We start from the raw sequence: 18,450 nt of genomic DNA, 5'->3' as shown, positions 1-18,450 counted from the left end.
CAGGTGTTTACCGTGTGTATGCTGGGAGGAGTATATACGGTAGGCACTTGCACCTGTGGGTTGCTGTTGCACTTTCTGTTTTTTTTTTGTTTTTTTTTGACAGAGTGACCAAAGGGAGATACAGGAGTATATACTAAGTATACGATCCCAACCCAGTGCTTTTATTCACAACTTACACTGCTAAGTACTGCTCTACAATGTTTTCCATACTGCCTCTGCTTCCTAAGGTGTGTACAGAGACATAGAATAGCAGGATTTGCGGCCACAAACGGTCAAAGATTATATAGTGTTAAAGGACTCTAAAAAAGAAGCTCTCCTGACTCAGTGGAGCCGTGTTCAAGCATGTGCCTGATTCAGTCACTATGGGAGGACAGCACTTGGCTGCCTTCAGCACTCCCACAGATTGGGAATGGTGGCAGCTTGATGACAACCGATCCATTTACATGGGAGACAACAGACCTTCATTTTCATGATCAGTGATCAGACCCCCATCTGCCGGATACTTCTCGTATATATAATGTGGATAGGTAATAAGCTATAATGGTAGTATAGTACCTCTGGTGCATGGTAGTACTGTTTGGGAATTGTGGGCCCATTAAAGGAGCATGCTGCCTATTATTTGGGCACTATATGGGGTATCATGGGGGCTAAAATGAGGATAAAACTCCTGGAATCTTCCTTTATTGGATGAGCTGGGGACTTCTGGGTACACTGGGGAGATTTATTAAACATGGTGTAAAGTGAGACTGGCTCAGTTGCCCCTAGCAACCAATCAGATTCCACCTTTCATTTTTCAAAGAGTCTGTGAGGAATGAAAGGTGGAATCTGATTGGTTGCTAGGGGCAACTGAGCCAGTTTCACCTTACACCATGTTTGATAAATCTCCCCCATAGTGTCCAGGGAAAACATTGCAGTAAGTGAGTGCAGTGTCCCAGAACAGCCCTTCTTATGCTCACACTTTCATTATAAACAGTTCTGTTCTGGAAAGCTATGGTCCACTGCAAACTGCGTGTATTGTGTCCCCCTTCTCAGTATTTAAGTCTGCCATTTCAGTCATTTATTGCATGTGTATTCAGGTATCAGTGTCGCCTCCTAGTGTTCAAGGATGGTACTCCTCATGTATATTCCTCTGTATATGCCTAATGGTGTGATGATGCAATGGCTGGATGTCACGTGACTGTGCCCTGCTTCCATGGTAACACCAATGGTCATCGAGCTTTTGGCTGGGTTACCATGTGACTTCCTGTGCTACCTCAGTCTATTCCCTACCATCAAGGGGATAGGTTGTCTGTTAGTCCTCTCTCTCCCTGCAAAAGAGAGAGGCCTGCGTTGTGCTCTGCTGCTCCAGTCCACTGGCTGTGTTCCTGTCTCAAGTCTCAAGATCCTCATCTGGGTGTCGATTCTTCAGTCATTCTTCAGTTCCTCTCATCATCATCTTCTCAAATCATCAACAGCAAGTATTGCATTCAAGTCTCATTCCACCCAGCATCTCTGCTTCAGTATCACTACTACTCCCATTATTCAGCACGCTAATCTCACAGCCTATTGCAGCATCACCCATTATTCTGCTTTATTCAAGATTGCCTTATTCCCGGTTGCATCCGGAGAGACTGTTACTACTAGTTACCACCGTTACAATAAATACACAACTACCGTTGTTTCTGAACCTTGGCATTGGTGTGATCATTGGTGCCCTGACTAAGGACAACGAAGAATCGCATGCCCAGTATTCCCGCACGGTCAGGAGCCCGGTTTCCAGCTGTAGCACCCTCGTGCCTACACCGTGACAATATTCTCCTACAGCTGCCCCGATTCCTGCACCCTCACAACATCTGTATACTGCGGAGTGGCCCCTAGGGGCCAGGGCATCGCATGAGGCTATACAAATCTCTAGTAAGATGAATGAATATGTGATGTTCTGCAGCTCACTAGACTGAGGATAAGTATGATTAAAAGATATGCAATGTTCTGCATCTCACTAGACCACGGACATCTAAGTGGTAAGGATATGCAATGTTCTGCAGATCACTAGACTGAGGATATGTAAGCTACAGAGAAATGCAATGTTCTGCAGCTTACTAGAGTGGAGATAGGTAGGGTTTAAAGAAATGCAATGTTCTGCAGCTCACTGTGCAGATAATGGGTAAGTGATGTTCTGCAGTTCACTAGACCGAGGACATTTAAGGGATAAGGATGTGCAATGTTCTGCAGCTCACTAGACCGAGGACATATGCGGGATAAGGATATGCAATGTTCTGCAGCTGACTAGACCAAGGACACAAAAGGGATAAGGATATGCAATGTTCTGCAGCTCACTAGACTGAGAAAATATAAGGGATAAGGATATGCAATGTTCTGCAGCTCACTAGACCAAGGACATATAAGACATAAGGATATGCAATGTTCTGCAGCTCACTAGACCGAGGACATATAAGGTTATGCAATGTTCTGCAGCTGTCTGGATTGAGAACCGGTTAGGGATAAGGGTATGCAATGTTCTGCAGCTGGCTAGCCTTAGGACTAGAGATGAGCGAACCTGGAGCATGCTCGAGTCGATCCGAACCCGAACGTTTGGCATTTGATTGGCGGTGGCTGCTGAAGTTGGATAAAGCCCTAAGGCTATGTGGAAATCATGGATATAGTCATTGGTTGTATCCACATTTCCAGACAACCTTAGAGCTTTATCCAAGTTCAGCAGCCACCGCTAATCAAATACCGAACGTTCGGGTTCGGATGGACTCCAGCATGCTCCAGGTTCGCTCATCTCTACTTTAGGACATATAAAGGCCCTATTCCACCAACAGATCTGACGACAGATTATCTGCCAAAGATTTGAAGCCAAACCCAGGAGTGGATTTGAAAAGAGGAGAAATCCAGTCTTTTCTTTATAACCTGTTCTCTGATTATAGTCTGTTCCTGGCTTTGGCTTCAAATCTTTGGCAGATAATCTGTTGTCAGATCTGTTGGTGGAATAGGGCCATTAGATATGCAATGCTGTGCAGCTCCCTAGGCAGATAATAGGTAAGTGATGCTCTGCAGCTCTATAGAGTGATTAGGTGTAGTAGCAAGCAATGCTCTGCAGGTCCTGACATTATTGCTAATAGCCGATGCTGTTTTGTCTCTTTTGCCCCCACAGCTGGATGAGACCGTCACCTCTGCTCTCCTTCCTCAGCCTCTGCGCCCTCTGTCATTCGCAGGTAAGAGATAGGGTCATCAGTCTCCCACAATGATGATTTCCCCGGGGGCCCTTCATAACTCTGACCATTGCACCTGGAGGAGGAGGACATCTATGGCATTTACTATGTTCACTCCTGTGGATAGCGCAGACATTATTCTATAGAAAACTATTCCTCCTGAATATATAAGATGATGTGTAACTGGGAGTTTCCATAGGGAGCTGTGTGGGTAACACTTTGTATTTCTATTGTTCTGTGTCTATCATTTAAAGGGATACTCCAGCGGAAAAAAAAATATCTTTCGAGTCAACTGGTGTCAGAAAGTTATATAGATTTGTAATTTACTTCTATTTAAAAATCTCAAGTCTTCCAGTACTTATCAACTGCTGTATGTCCTGCAGAAAGTGGTGTATTCTCTCCAGTCTGAGACAGTACTCTCTGCTGCCACCTCTGTCCATGTCAGGAACTGTCCAGAGCAGGAAAGGTTTTTTAAGGGAATTTGTTCCTGACATGGACAGAGGTGGCAACAGAGAGCACTGTGTCAGACTGGAAAGAATACACCACTTCCTGCAGGACATACAGCAGATGATAAATACTGGAGGACTGAAGATTTTTAAATAGAAGCAAATAACAAATCTGCATAACTTTTTGACACCAGTTGATTTCAAAGAAAAAAAAAAAGGATAACTAGGATAACTACAGGATAACTAGCCGATCAGTGGGACTCCAACCACTAAGACCCCCCACTGATCATGGGAATGGAGTCAATTGTCCACCAAGGGAACCAATACCTGACCGTCGCTATATTTAATCAGATCACATTTTCTTAACCCCTTCACGACCAAGGACGTAACTGTACATACTTGGTCGGGTAATGGGCCGTTTAGATGCAGATGTCATGGCTGACTGCTGCAACTAAATTGCTCTTTATCCCCCCTCCATGGTGGTGTAGTGGGTGGATCGCCCCCTTCCCCCTATCCGTTTAACTCACCCGGCTGGGCCTCAGCGTCGGAATGACGCTGATCCCAGCTCGGTATTCTGCTGATCTGGTCTGTAATATACGCAGCATTGATCTCAACGGGAGATCAATGCTGTGCATATAGAAATCCCCTCCCCTAATAAAAATTTAAATCACTCCCCTTTTCCCATTTTATAATTTAAAATAAATAATTAAATAAACATATTTGGTATCGCCGCATGCGTAATCGCCCAAACTATTAAATTATCACATTACTGATCTTGCACGGTAAACGGCGTAAGTGCAAAAATCCGCCATAGTGCAAAATTGCGCATTTTTGGTCGCATCAAATCCAGAAAAATTGGAATAAAAAGCGACCAAAAAGTTGCATATGCGCAATCAAGGTACCGACAGAAAGTACAGATCATGGCACAAAAAATGCCACCTCACACAGCCCCATAGACCAAAGGATAAAAGCGTTATAAGCCTGGGAATGGAGCAATTTTAAGGAGCATTTAGGTTTTTAAAAAGGTTTTAATTTTTTAAAAGCCATCAAATAAAATAAAAGTTATACAAGTTACATATCGTTGTAATCGTAACGACTTGAGGAACATAGATAACATGTCAGTTGCACCATAGGATGACCCCCCCCCCCGCCCAAATAAAAAAAATTGTGTTTTATTCTCAATTTCACTGCGCAAATATTTTTTTCCCCAGCATATTTCCGCAGCATATTTTATGGCAAAATTAACTCTTTTGTTGCAAAGTACAATTAGTTGTGCAAAAAATAAGGGTTCGTGTGGGTCTGTAGGTGAAAAAAAGGAAGTGCTATGGCCTTTTAAACGCGAGGAGGAAAAAACGAAAGTGCAAAAATAAAATTTTGCACCGTTCTGAAGGGGTTAATAAAGGGTTCACTTACTTTTTTTGCCATTACAAATCTCTTTCAGTATATGATTTGCTCTTCCTTCTATGTGACATGTCAGTTCCATCTACACTTGGCAACCATTATCCCTAACCCTATGAGAGTAGTGAAGGAGCAGCTGCTGGTATGTGTGTAGGCAGATAAGATGGCGTGTATTATTGATCAGACGTGATCAGGTAGATGATATGGCACAGAGCATCTATCTCCTTGTATCTTCCTTCCATCCTGCGCTTAATTCTGGACCAGGGAACGTACCGGTTTCTTCTCCCAGAGGGATCTGCCGCTGTGGGCGGACAATAATACTGCAAATAGATGGAATAAACCAGTACAGTATGGGAAGTGAAATAAATAAAGACGTTCGGCCATGTTCCACCTACGTATGATCTACAGCAAGCAGCTGGGTAATAGGAAACAGAGGCGGCTGATGTCTAAGGGACTAACCTGACCACATATATAGAGATTTATATAGAACCTATCCTTTATTATCCTTTATTGGACTGTATTATTGCAGCATGTCATATGTTATAGGACACGCTTCACTAACTACCGCGGACCACCGTCCCTGGGGGGACCTTCCACACCTCTCACTCCACATCACACCTGACTGCAGGTGTCCTAATTGCTAAGAGGTCCTTGAAAACTGTTACCCTCCCAGACTACAAGGGATGTGACCCTGCCCATAAAACATGTCCCCCAGTGTTTCAGGAGCCCAGCTTGATCCTGCGCGACCTTGAGTAGTCCTTGTAGTAGTATTTGTGAAAAACAGTCGGCTCTCAAGATTACTCCTTTAAAAATGTATACTATAGGTGATTAAAAAGTATTGTATATCTTCACATCATAAACAATATAACACATGGGTATTAACCCCTTCAAGAACAGAGCCCTTTCATGCACAAAAGTCCGGGTGAGATTAATGCAATATTCCTCCTCGCCTTCTAAGAGCCATTGCGCTTTTATTTTTCCACCTACAGGGCTGGTTGGGGGTGTCATTTTTTGCGCCATGATCTCTAGTTTTTATTAATATCATATTGGTGTAGCAGAAAAATTTTGATTGCTTTTTATTTTATTTTTTTTGTGATAAAATCAGCAATCCTGGTGCCTTTTTTTTTTCCGTTTACGCTGTTCACCGTGCGGGAACAATAAAGTTATATTTTAATAGATCGGACTATTCCGCAGGCTACGATATGTAATATGTTTATTTATATTTCTATTTTTATAATGGGCAAGGGGGTCTTTTAAACTTTTATTGGGAGGGGGTTTATAAGGGGTTTTTCAATACTTTTATAAAACTTTTTTTTTATTACTTTTTTAATTTTTTTTACTCTTTTAGGCCCCGTTCCCACTGAGCAAAGCTAGCGGAATTCCGCGACAGAATTGTCCGCCGCGGAATGCCGTTAGCCTCCCGCTCATAATGGGAGTCTAACGGCATTCCGCGGCGGACAATTCCGTCGCGGAATTCCGCTAGCTTTGCTCAGTGGGAACGGGGCCTTATTACTGTAAAATATGCAATCACAGCATAGATATAATATAATATGCAGCATAGCATAGATCAGTGTTATCGGTGATCTATGTATAGAGCCTGCCATAGAGCAGACTCTATACATGGATCGCCAAACCGACAGGACGTAGGTAAGGAGCTTACCCCCGCCTGTCGGCACATGCGATCAGGACCCCCCCCCCCCATCTGTCACTGAGCACCTTAAACCCCGCGACTGCGGTAGATCATGGCGTTTAAAGGGTTAATGAGAGTCGGCTGCGGGATCGCAGCTGACTATCATTACCTCCAGGCCCCGAACATTGATGTGAGCAGGATCGCTCTAACTGCTGCAGTCCCGCACACATCAGTTAGCCCCTTTAGTCAGGAACGTACATATACATTCCTACTGCACGGGGTATGTTCAGTAAGAACCTATATATACAGAATGATGACGGGAAGGGGTTAAAGGGAATATGTCACCAAGACAATGCTATCTAATCTATCACCATCATGTTATAGAGGAGGAAGAGCTGAGCAGATTGATATATATCTTTAATGGAAAAGATTTATGCTGCGCTTACACGAAACGATAATTGGCCCGATCGTACGATTAACAATGTCAGAGTAACAATTTTTTTTTTCATAACGATCAGCGTTTACACGGTACAATATATGGTATGGAAGATTTGTTTTGCGATCGTTTTGCGATCGCTTAAGCCTATCTCACACATTGGTTAAATCGGCAAACGACTGTTCACACGGAACGATGTGCGAATTTTTTGTGAACGATCAACGACGATTTGAGAACATGTTCAAAGATCAAAATGAACGATTTCTCGCTCGTCGTTTGATCGTTTGCTGCGTTTACACGTACGATTATCGTTCAAATTCGATCGTTATTGTGCAAATTCGCACGATAATCGTTACGTGTTACCATCATATTTTCCATGCTAAAGAGTCCAGTCCATTGAGTGACCCCGCCCACTGGACTCCTTAACACAGACGAGCAGGGATTTCAATCAACTTCATACAACTTATACTAATGGTGCGTTTACACGTAACGATTATCGTGCGAATTTGCGCGATAACGATCGAATTCGAACGATAATCGTACGTGTAAACGCAGCGAACGATCAAACGACGATCAAACGAGAAATCGTTCATTTTGATCTTTGAACATGTTCTCAAATCGTCTATGATCGTTCGCAAAAAATTCGCACATCGTTCCGTGTGAACAGTTGTTCGCCAATTTAACCAATGTGTGAGATAGGCTTAAGCGAACGCAAAACGATCGCAGAACGAATCCTCCGTACGATACATTGTACCGTCTAAACGCTGATCGTTATGAAAAAAAATCGTTACTCCAACATCGTTAATTGTACGATCGGGCCAATTATCGTTTCGTGTAAACGCAGCATTAGATTTCAATCAATAAATTACAAGTTATACTGAATCTTTACCCATAAAGATATATATCAATCCGCTCAGTTCTTCCTGCTCTATAATAAGATGCTGATAGCTTAGGTAGCATTTTCATGGTGATGGGTTCCCTTTAAAACATAGTAAATACAATAATAAATGAAATAATTTAACCCCTTTAGGACTGGACAAATTTTTGTTTTTTCCTCCTTGTGTTCAAAAGGCCATAGCGCTTTCATTTTTTCACCTACAGAACCACATGAGCCCTTATTTTGTGCACCAATAATTGTACTTTGCAATGGCAGACTTAATACAATATTCTGTGAAACCAGAAAAAAATTATTCGTGCAGTGAAATTGAAAAAAAAAAAAAAAAAGGAATTTGTTTTCATTTTGGGGGGCTTTGTTTTTACGCCATTCGCCCTATGGTAAAACTGACATGTTATACATGTCAAGTCAGTACGATTACAACGATATGTAACTTGTATCACTTTTCTTTTATCTGACAGCTTTTAAAAAATTAAAACCTTCTAAAAATAACTAAATGTGTTTAAAATCGCTCTATGACCATGCTTATAACGCTTTTATCTGGTCTATGGGGCTGTGTGAGGTGTCGTTTTTTGCGCCATGATCTGTTCTTTCTATCGGTACCTAACTTGTGTATATGCGACTTTTTGATCACTTTTTATTACACATTTTCTGGATTTGATGTGACAAAAAAATGCGCAATTTTTTTGGTGCTTACGCCATTTTCCGTGCGAGTTTAGGGATGTGATAAATTAATAGTCTGGGCGATAGACATAGACAGAGGTGTCAGCAGAGAGCACTGTATTAGAATGGAAAGAAATCAACACTTCATGCAGGACAAACAGCAGCTGATAAGTACTGGAAGACTTGAGATATTTTAATATAAGTTAATTACAAATCTCTGGCACTTGCTGGGACCAGTTGATTTGAAAGAAAACCTTTTTTTGGTAAACTAACCCTTTAGTCTTTTCATTAATGGTAGATATGTGAATGGTAATTGCTTATAAAATATATGTGGTTTGTGCTGCAGGGCCCATGCTTAACACAAATCCCATGCTTATGTCTATTAAACCTAGTTAGATATAGTCCGTCACAAAAATAGATCAGAAATTTTTTTATGAACTATATAAATAGCTGTGTATTGGTATTACAGTGTTATTGGATAGAATCATGAACATTGTAATACTGATACAGAACTATCGACAACATTGTGTTCTGCAAGGGCCCAAACCTCATATATTTTAGGAGCCATCACTATCGCTACAATTCATGCTTGTTTCCAATAACACTGCATTACTGATACCGAACTATTTACAACATTTTTTTTTTTCACCTATTTTTGGGACAGACTATATCCAGCTGGGTTTAATAGACATAAGCATGGGATGTGTGTTCCGTAAGGGCCCTGCAGCACAACCCGCCTAAATTTTATCAAGCAATTGTTATTCACATATCCACCATTAATAAAAGGATTAATCCGTGCTCTGGATGGGATATTTTCAATATTGTATTTTCTATGTTTTAATACCTATGTGTTATATTGTTTATGATATGGAGATATACAATACATTTTAATCACCTATAGGAAACATTTTTAAAGGAGTAAACTTGAGAGTCGACTATTTTTCACATTTCTACAGTTGGTCCCTGGGTACATGAGATCAGTAGTGCGCTCGATACCCCTACTACTAAAGCTCGGTAGAGCACCTACTATTTGCATTCTCACAGACTTCTTTTGCTTATTTTGTGTCACAGTATATACTATTCAATTCTCCTACTCAGCTACCTAGCAACTTTAAGGGGTATGCCACCCAAGAGATAAAAGAAAATGCTCTTAAACCCAGCTAGTCTTACTTAAGTATTTTAAGCCATCTCCCATCTTTTTAGATACCACCGTTCCCGAGTTACAAGTTTTTCTAAAAGCCGGTCTATATCCAAGATGGCACTGGCCGGGAAACTACATTTCCAAGCATGCACTGTACCTTAGAGCTAACTGCCAAGTATCTGCCTCATCTTGTATTTTCAAACTATCTATCTATCTAATCATCTATCTCCTATCTATGTTCTATCTATCTATCTATCTATCTATCTATCTATCTATCTATCTATCCATCTACATAGATAAATTAGAAAGAGAGAGAGCTGAATCAACTGTGTTTCCTTTCCCCTATACTGCTCAGGAGGCTGTCACTGTTCTGTTGTTTCCCTGCCTCTTGGCCAGGTGCTCACTGACTAGTGCGATGTCAGTGGTTGTCGGGATTATAGATGAGGTGTTACAGCTTGCCTGGCGACAGAAGAGACAGAGATCATGTGACTTTGGTCTCAGAAGGGAGGGGGTGGACAGAGGAGCTGAGACAGAGTGGAGCAGGAAGTGAGGATTTTCTGCATCTTCAGGTTTCCAGGAGTCTAGCTCCATGCGACAGACATGATGTTATACAAAACTGAAAAATTCACAGACTTATATACACACTTGACAGAGATTTAGAAATTTTTAAAATAACAAAATGCAATATACACAGAACGGTCTGCTGTTTACAACAGGGCAATAAACTAAACCTTGTGAAGCCTGGAAAGAGAATGCATGTTAGGCCTCACAAGGTTTAGTTTATTGCCCTGTTTACCATTCTCTGTATATTGCATTTTGTTTCTAAAATCCTTTGATGATCTCTGTCTAGTGTGTATATAAGTCTGTGACAAGCTTATGGATGAGGGATTGAACAAGGTTAAATCTTTAACAAGGTTTAAATAAAGCTTGGTTGTCATTTTCACTTCAATAACTTTTGCATAGATCAAACTTACATTTATATCTAATAATATACAAGTAATATATCTTATCTTATACAAGTAATATATCTTATCAGACACAGATTACAGACATCAGAGACAGATTACAGCAAATTAACTCAACTATTTACAACTCTTGACAACCTTTCCCTCAAACAACTGCAAAATCGCAAAGGATGCTGGGATACTGTATGATTGGGAAGAGGACAACATAATCCTATGGGCTGGGAGTAAATTGACCTTATCTATGTACATGGTAATGACAAGATCAGACAAAGACAGTGGAGGGCACACGGGCAAAAGGAATATATGAGCCCATTGGTGCATTATCTCACTTATACAACCCTTTAGGCTAAGGCTAGGTTCACACTGCGTTTTCAGCATCCGTTTAACGGATCCGTTTTTTTTAACGTCCAGAAAAATAGGGTCAGCAACGTTTTTTTTGTCCGTTTTGGTCCGTCAAAAAAAACGGATCCGTTTTTTTTTATAATGGAAGTCAATGGAAAAACGCATGCACACAAATGAATCCGTTTTTTGCAATCCGTTTTTTATGCGTTTTTTTCAAAAAACGGATGCGTTAAACGGATGCTGAAAACGCAGTGTGAACCTAGCCTAAGCATTATATACCTATAATACATTCAATATACCTGGTTACATTTTTGAAGATACCTACAGTATACAGTACCTGTCATGATGAAGTTTTCCATTGATCGGCATGAAGCCAGCAACCAGAAGATTAGGTAACAATGGATATGTCTAAGCTGGGTGAGTTCCATGCAAAGACGAGATTTGCATAACATGCACAGAAGAATGTAAAAAATATTTTCCAATAAGTGCTTTGTAAAACAAAAAAAATGGATAAAAACTAAAAATGCTATTTAAAAAAAATAAATAAATGGGATCTGTCACCACTCCTGACTTGTCTTATTTAGCCGGTACATTCAATGTCGATGAAATAACATTGCTGGATCACCTATTGTAGCTTGTAGTAATGTTGGTTCCCATGTTATTCCTACTAGAAATCTATGACTATAGCCAACTGGGTGTTACAAATTAGGGGTGTGTCCCTGCACTGTCTGATACTACCCAATCAGAGCTGACAGTGCCAGACTGTGTAGGGACACGCCCCAAATTGGTAACACCCAGTTGGCTCTAGTAGTACTATAGGAGAAGAGGCTCAAGAATTGTTATTTCATGGGGAATACAAAGATTCCCTAAAGCAGACATGCCAGAAACAGATAACAGATCCCCTTTAAAATTTGAGGCTCATGTTACATGTATTTTCTGAGCCTAGAAGTACAGTTTGTAACTATATATCCTCAAGGTTGTTTGTTGTGGTCACAGTTCTTTTTTTTTTCTTCCACATAAATTCTTTATGTATTAATACAGCACAGAACCTGAAGGACATGAAGAAATAGATATTTTTTTAATGCCACACTTTTATAAAGGAAATGGAATCTTTTAAAATGTTTATTAGATTTTTCTATGTGGACATTAAAAGGACATTTTCCAGAGGAAATAGACTGATGAGCTATACCAGAATAGGTCTTCAGTTACTGATCACCTAAATCCTGACACCCAGCCAGTGGTGGATTAAATGTACCCTGGCCTCCTGTGTAGTCCCCCTTTAGTAGATGTCCTCTTGTTTTGTCTCCCATTAGTAGATGCCCCCCTGGGTAGTCCCCCTTTAGTAGATGTCTCCCTGTGTAGTCCTCTTTTAGTAGATGGCCCCCTGTGTAGTCCTCTTTTAGTAGATGGCCCCCTGTGTAGTCCCCCTTAAGTAGATGTCTCCCTGTGTAGTGCCCCTTTAGTGGATGGCCTCCTGTGTAGTCCCCCTTTAGTAGATGTCTCCCTCTGTAGTGCCCCTTTAATAGATGTCTCCCTGTGTAGTGCCCCTTTAGTAGATGTCTCCCTGTGTAGTGCCCCTTTAATAGATGTCTCCCTGTGTAGTGCCCCTTTAGTAGATGGCTCCCTGTGTAGTCCCCCTTTAGTAGATGGCTCCCTGTGGAGTCCCCCTTTAGTAGATGGCTCCCTGTGTAGTCCTCTTTTAGTAGATGGCCCCCTGTGTAGTCCTCTTTTAGTAGATGGCCCCCTGTGTAGTCCCCTTTTAGTAGATTACTCCCTGTGTAGTCCCCCATTAGAAGATGGCTCCCTGTGTAGTCCCCCTTTAGTAGATGGCTCCCTGTGTATTCCCCCTTTAGTTTATGGCTCCATGTGTAGTCCTCTTTTAGTAAATGGCCCCCTGTGTGGTTCCCCTTTAGTAGATGGCTCCCTGTGTAGTCCTCTTTTAATAGATGGCTCCCTGTGTGGACCCCTTTTAGTAGATGGCCCCCTGTGTAGTGCTCTTTTAATAGATGGCTCCCTGTGTGGTCCCCTTTTAGTAGTAGGCTCCCTGTGTGGTCCCCTTTTAATAGATGGCTCCCTGTGTGGTCCCCTTTTAGAAGATGGCTCCCTGTGTGGTCCCCTTTTAGTAGATGGCTCCCTGTGTGGTCCCCCCTTTAGTCTATGGTCAATAATAGTACAATTCTACGCCAAGAGATAAGATGTCTATCAATGATGTAAAGGAGCTCTTAGATATCAGTATAACAATGAAAAAAAGGTTTAGGACAATTTCTTTGTCAAACTATTGGATAATATTTTGAACTGAGAAAAAAATTGAAACACGTTTTTTTTTTTTAAATAAAACTTGAATTCACCTGGGAATCTCTCCCTTGGACTCCTCACCCTGCTGGCAGCGCCTCTCTTGTTTTCTACAGTTTTGTTATTCGGGGGTTTATTTTGTGTTTGCTCTTTTGACGTGTATGATGGAAGGAGGATAGCCTGAGCCATGGGACCTGGCTTGGAGTCGGAAGCCTTTATTAAACACAACTCTGACAGGTGAACAGTGAATCGCCTTTGACATAGATGTATTTACCGATATGCCATTACCCTATGGTGCACCGCTTCTGTGCTTTCATCTTACAATAAATCAACAACTTTCAATGGCGACTCTTCAAGGAAGTATAAAATAAAAACTGCGGTTTTGTATATAGAAATATATTCCATTCAGTTCCTAAAAAACATAATACACTGAACCATAGTCATTAGTTATGCTCACTATTACGATCGTTCGAACACTATAGTCTATGGACGATCATATATATAGTGTACGATCCAATAGCTGCAATGTCTGTGAAATAACACTATTCTTGTAGCTGTGTGATGTTGGTTTCTCTGTAATTCCTATTAAAAATCTATGACTATATCCAACTGGGTGTTACAAATCAGGGGCGTGTCTGATATTACCCAATCAGAGCTGACAGTGCCAGACTGTGTAGGGACACACCCCCAATTGGTAACACCCAGTTGCCTCTAGTAGTACTATAGGAGAAGAGGCTCCAGAATTGTGTTTTTATGGGGAATACAAAGATTTCCTAAAGCAGACATGCCAGAAGAGGTAACAGATCCCCTTTAAGATCTGTGGCTCATGTTACATGTATTTTTTGAGCCTTGAAGTACAGTTTGTACCTTTCTATCCTCAAGGTTGTTTCTTGGTAATATACTTGGATCTTTTTTAATGGAAGAAAGTGTTGTGGTCACAGTTCTTTTTTTTTCTTTTACATAAATTCTTTAGGTAGTAACGAGAAGAGATCAGGTGCACACTGCACACCGAGCATAGAACAGAACCTGAAGGACATGAAGAAATAGATTTTATTTTTTTTTTATAAAGGAAATGGAGTTTTTGAAAATGTAATGTGATGACATTTAAGGGGGTACGCCAGCGAAAATCTTTTTCGTTTAAATCAACTGGTTTCAGAAAGTTATATAGATTTGTGATTTAGTTTTATTTAAAAATCTCCAGTCTTCCAGTACTTATCAGCTGCTTTATGTCCTGCAGGAAGTGGTGTATTATTTCCAGTCTCACACAGTGCTCTCTGCTGCCACTTTTGGCCAGATCAGCAGCAAATGCCCATAGAAAACCTCTCCTGCTCCCTCACAGATCTCAGGACATACTATGAAGCCTCCCACCTCACCAGATGGCTGTCCCTTGCCAGATATGCTACCTCACCTAACAGGCCTCCCCATATCGACATGGAATTGTCTTTACTATCCACTGCCAAGAAACTGCTGCTCTGGAATCTGCACCTATTGAGCCCCTCCTCCCTGCCCACTTGCCCCCTACTTGCCGCTACCCTATCAGTACTGAGGGACCTATGTGTCCGTGATGACGCCTTCTCCACTCCCTCTCCCCTCACTCCTCTCCACCTCCTACCTTCACTTACCTCTAATACACTTCTCCCCCCTCCTCCGTTATGGAAGCACCTGTCTAAATACCATCTTAGGGGCCTGACTCGGCGACATGAGCCGCTCAACGTCTCCAGCCTATTACCCTCTAAACACTTCCAGTCTCAACATATTCACAATGTGTGCCACACTTATGCTACCCATAATACCCTAAAAGGCCCCTCTCCAGAATATATGCCGGCCTCATCACCCCCCCAGACGGCTCACTTCCAAGCTGTCTCAGAGATTGGGAGCGGGAGCTGCAGATCTCCTTTACGCCTAGCCAGTCCCAATTTATTATGAACCATTCTCATGGCTTCTCTCCTTGCATTCGCATCCAGGAATCTTCCTTCAAACTGTTTTCCCGTTGGTATAGGACCCCAGCGTTCCTATATGACCACGGCATCTCTCCTACAGACCTATGCTGGCGCTGTCTCAATGACAGAGGGACTTTGTCCCACATATGGTGGCATTGCCCACTCATCCGCCCCTTTTGGGACCAGGTCCTCTCGCTAATTGCCCAACTGCCTGGCCCTACCCCGGTGTTCACCCCTGAACTGATACTTTTGTGGGCCCCTTCCGCTCATTACGCCCCCAAGAAAAAGGACCTGACTACCCACCTCTTGGCAGCTGCCAAAATGATGATCCCCCTGTACTGGAGGTCGACCGATCCCCCCCACCTGACTAGGTGGATTGAGAAAGTGGAGGACGTACGGCGAATGGAGGAGATCTGTAGCTGGCACTCCCTTACACATGATAAACATTCCTCCCTCTGGCTCCCATGGACTACACTACTACGCGCTCATTTTAGCCCGACTACTGGCTCTTAATTAACATCTAGATACCTTGGCCCCCCTCCCCCCCTCCTTCCCCCCCCTTCCCCCCCCCCCCCTGGTTATTTGTGCCTATACCCAGTTTCACTCACCCCCTGTTTGAGCCCACACATGCCCAGCCTGTTTCGTCAGGCCTAGACCTCACTTCCTCTGCCTCCGTTTACTGGCTAATTGTTGCCTAACTGGTTCAAATCTAAAAATACCCTGTACAGATCTGTATTTGTGTCATTGGGCTGTGTGGCCCCTACTCTTCCTTGTTGTTGAGCTTTGTGTTTAAATGCCTGTGAAACATTTCTGTGTTTTAATAAAAAGAGATTTGATTAGAAAACCTCTCCTGCTCTGGACAGTTCCTGGCATGGACAGAGGTGGCAGCAGAGAATGTAAAGCCATGTTAACATGGTGTAAGACAACGGTCGTTCTGTGGCACAGGCGGGTCACAGAACAGCCGGTGTCAGTACCGGCCGGATGATCTTCACTTGTGATGAATTGGCATCAGTATGCTCCCGCATCCCAATTCCCCGCTGCACACAATGGAGCGTGCGGCCGGAGTCGCACTCGTCATTGTGTGAACTGACAGGTTCTCTGCGGCCTCTATTCACTGAATAGCAGCCGCACAAAACTGACAAGTCAGTTTTTTTGCGTAGCCGCTAGGGATCCCAGCCGGAGTGTATACTATGGGGGGGGATTTATCATCCTAAAAAGGTGTATTTTTTGGCGGAAAATGTCCAGATGCATATAAATTTATTAGCAAATAAATGCAAATAAATTTCCGCATCAGAACATTTTCGGCCCGCTGCACCAGGGGGGCGGGGAGTGGGTGTGGAGGGGGTGGAATGGGAGATGCGGACTCTGGTTTCGCTTAATTTATAATTATTCACGCTGAGCTGGGTGTGAGCTGAGCTGGCGCAGGTTTCCTCGGCACAGACACTGGCAGTGCGTCTCTACATAAATCAACGAAGTGTTGGCGATGCAGGGACATTTTTAAGCCTGGCGCAGAAAACGCCAGACTTAATTAATGTCCCCCTATTTGTATATACTCCGGCCGCGATTCCCTCATCTGCAGCACAATGTAAGTAAAGTATTAATCACGGCTGTGTTACAAGATCAATACTTTACTCACGTTGTGTGAACATAGCATAAGACTGGAAAGAATACATCACTTCCTGGAGAACATACAGCAGCTGATTAGTAAATAAAAGTAAATTACAAATCTATATAACGTTCTGAAACCAGTTAATTTGAAAGAAAAAGATATTCTCCGTAGTACCCCTTTAAATAGACTGATTAGCTGTACCAGGTTAGGCTATCAGTTACTGATCACCACTGTACAGGAACTATAAAGAGGCAGGGGTTAAATAAAGCTTCTTAGGGTCTTATTACACAAAGTGATTTTTTTGTTTTCTCCGATTAACGATAAACGATGGCAAACAAGCGCTTTGGCTGATGGTGCGTTTACACAGGCAGATTTATCTGACAGATTTTTTAAGCCAAAGCCAGGAACAGACTATAAACAGGGAACAGGTCATAAAGAAAAGACTGAGATTTCTCCTCTTTTCAAATCCATTACTGGCTTTGGCTTCCAGAATCTGTCAGATAAATCTGCCTGTGTAAACACACCAACACCATAATACACAGAACAATAGTCATTAATTACGATCACTATTACGATATTACGTTATTACACATAGTATACGAATGATCGTAATGACGAACAATGGGAAAGATTTGTCAAACATGGTGTAAAGTGAAACTGGCTCAGTTGCCCCTAGCAACCAATCAGATTCCACCTTTCATTTTCCAAAGAGTCTGTGAGGAATGAAAGGTGGAATCTGATTGGTTGCTAGGGGCAACTGAGCCAGTTTCACTTTAAACCATGTTTGATAAATCTCCCCCAATGTGTACATATACCAAAAGATTTGCAAGTGATCTATGAAAGATTAACACCAATTAATAGTTAAAAATCAATGACTGAGATGAACAAACTAATTTTTGTTGATTGTTGCCTGAATATACATGGAAAGATTATCGCTTATATTCGAACAATATAACAATTTTTTACATGATAATCTTTCTGTGTAATAGGGTCCTTACAGTGCCCAAATAATAGCACTCTGTTGGACCATAACAATACTACTATAAAGAGCCCTAATAATACCACTGTACAGTGCTTATATAATGCTACTGTACAGAGCCCAAATAATACCGCCAAAGAGTGCTAATATAATATCACTAGACAGTGGTAAATAATGCAGTGCCCAAATAATACCAATCCACAGGACTAAAATAACACTACTAGAAAGAGCCGTAATAAATACTACTATACACAGCCAAAGTAATACTGCTAGGGCCAAATAATACTACTGTACAGAACCGATAGTACTTTCAAACAGGTTTAAACTAATTCTCCTGTACATGACCAATATTATACTACTATACCAAGCCCAAATAAAATTATACAGAGCCTAAATAATACTTCTGTAAAGAGCGTACATATAAAGCGTCCTATAAAGGCTATGTTCTCACAATGTTTTTTCAGCTCTGTTTAAAATGAGTCTAAAATAACGGACGTCATTTAGCTGTCTAGCCTTCCTG

General features: G+C 41.8%; 1 protein-coding gene across 9 annotated transcripts in view; it reads left to right on the top strand.

The window, feature by feature from the left end:
* Nucleotides 1-18,450, top strand: part of LOC138801360 (glucagon receptor-like) — a 65,107-nt gene that overhangs the window by 19,638 nt on the left and 27,019 nt on the right. For 6 of the 9 annotated variants that reach the window (XM_069984099.1, XM_069984098.1, XM_069984097.1 and 3 more), the window contains exon 2: nucleotides 3,137-3,197. In XM_069984099.1, the coding sequence (XP_069840200.1) occupies nucleotides 3,141-3,197 (57 nt within the window). In that variant the 5' untranslated portion in view covers nucleotides 3,137-3,140. Of the gene's footprint in view, nucleotides 1-507; nucleotides 528-1,528; nucleotides 1,894-1,953; nucleotides 2,001-3,136; nucleotides 3,198-18,450 lie in introns of those variants that run through there. The other 3 variants (XM_069984103.1, XM_069984102.1, XM_069984100.1) reach the window with 3 other exon arrangements.

This window comes from Dendropsophus ebraccatus, chromosome 9, assembly GCF_027789765.1.
Source record: "Dendropsophus ebraccatus isolate aDenEbr1 chromosome 9, aDenEbr1.pat, whole genome shotgun sequence".
Classification (NCBI taxonomy): Eukaryota; Metazoa; Chordata; class Amphibia; order Anura; family Hylidae; genus Dendropsophus; species Dendropsophus ebraccatus.
The sequence above is the reverse complement of the archived record's forward strand: the minus strand, read 5'-3'. Positions and strand labels throughout refer to the sequence as shown.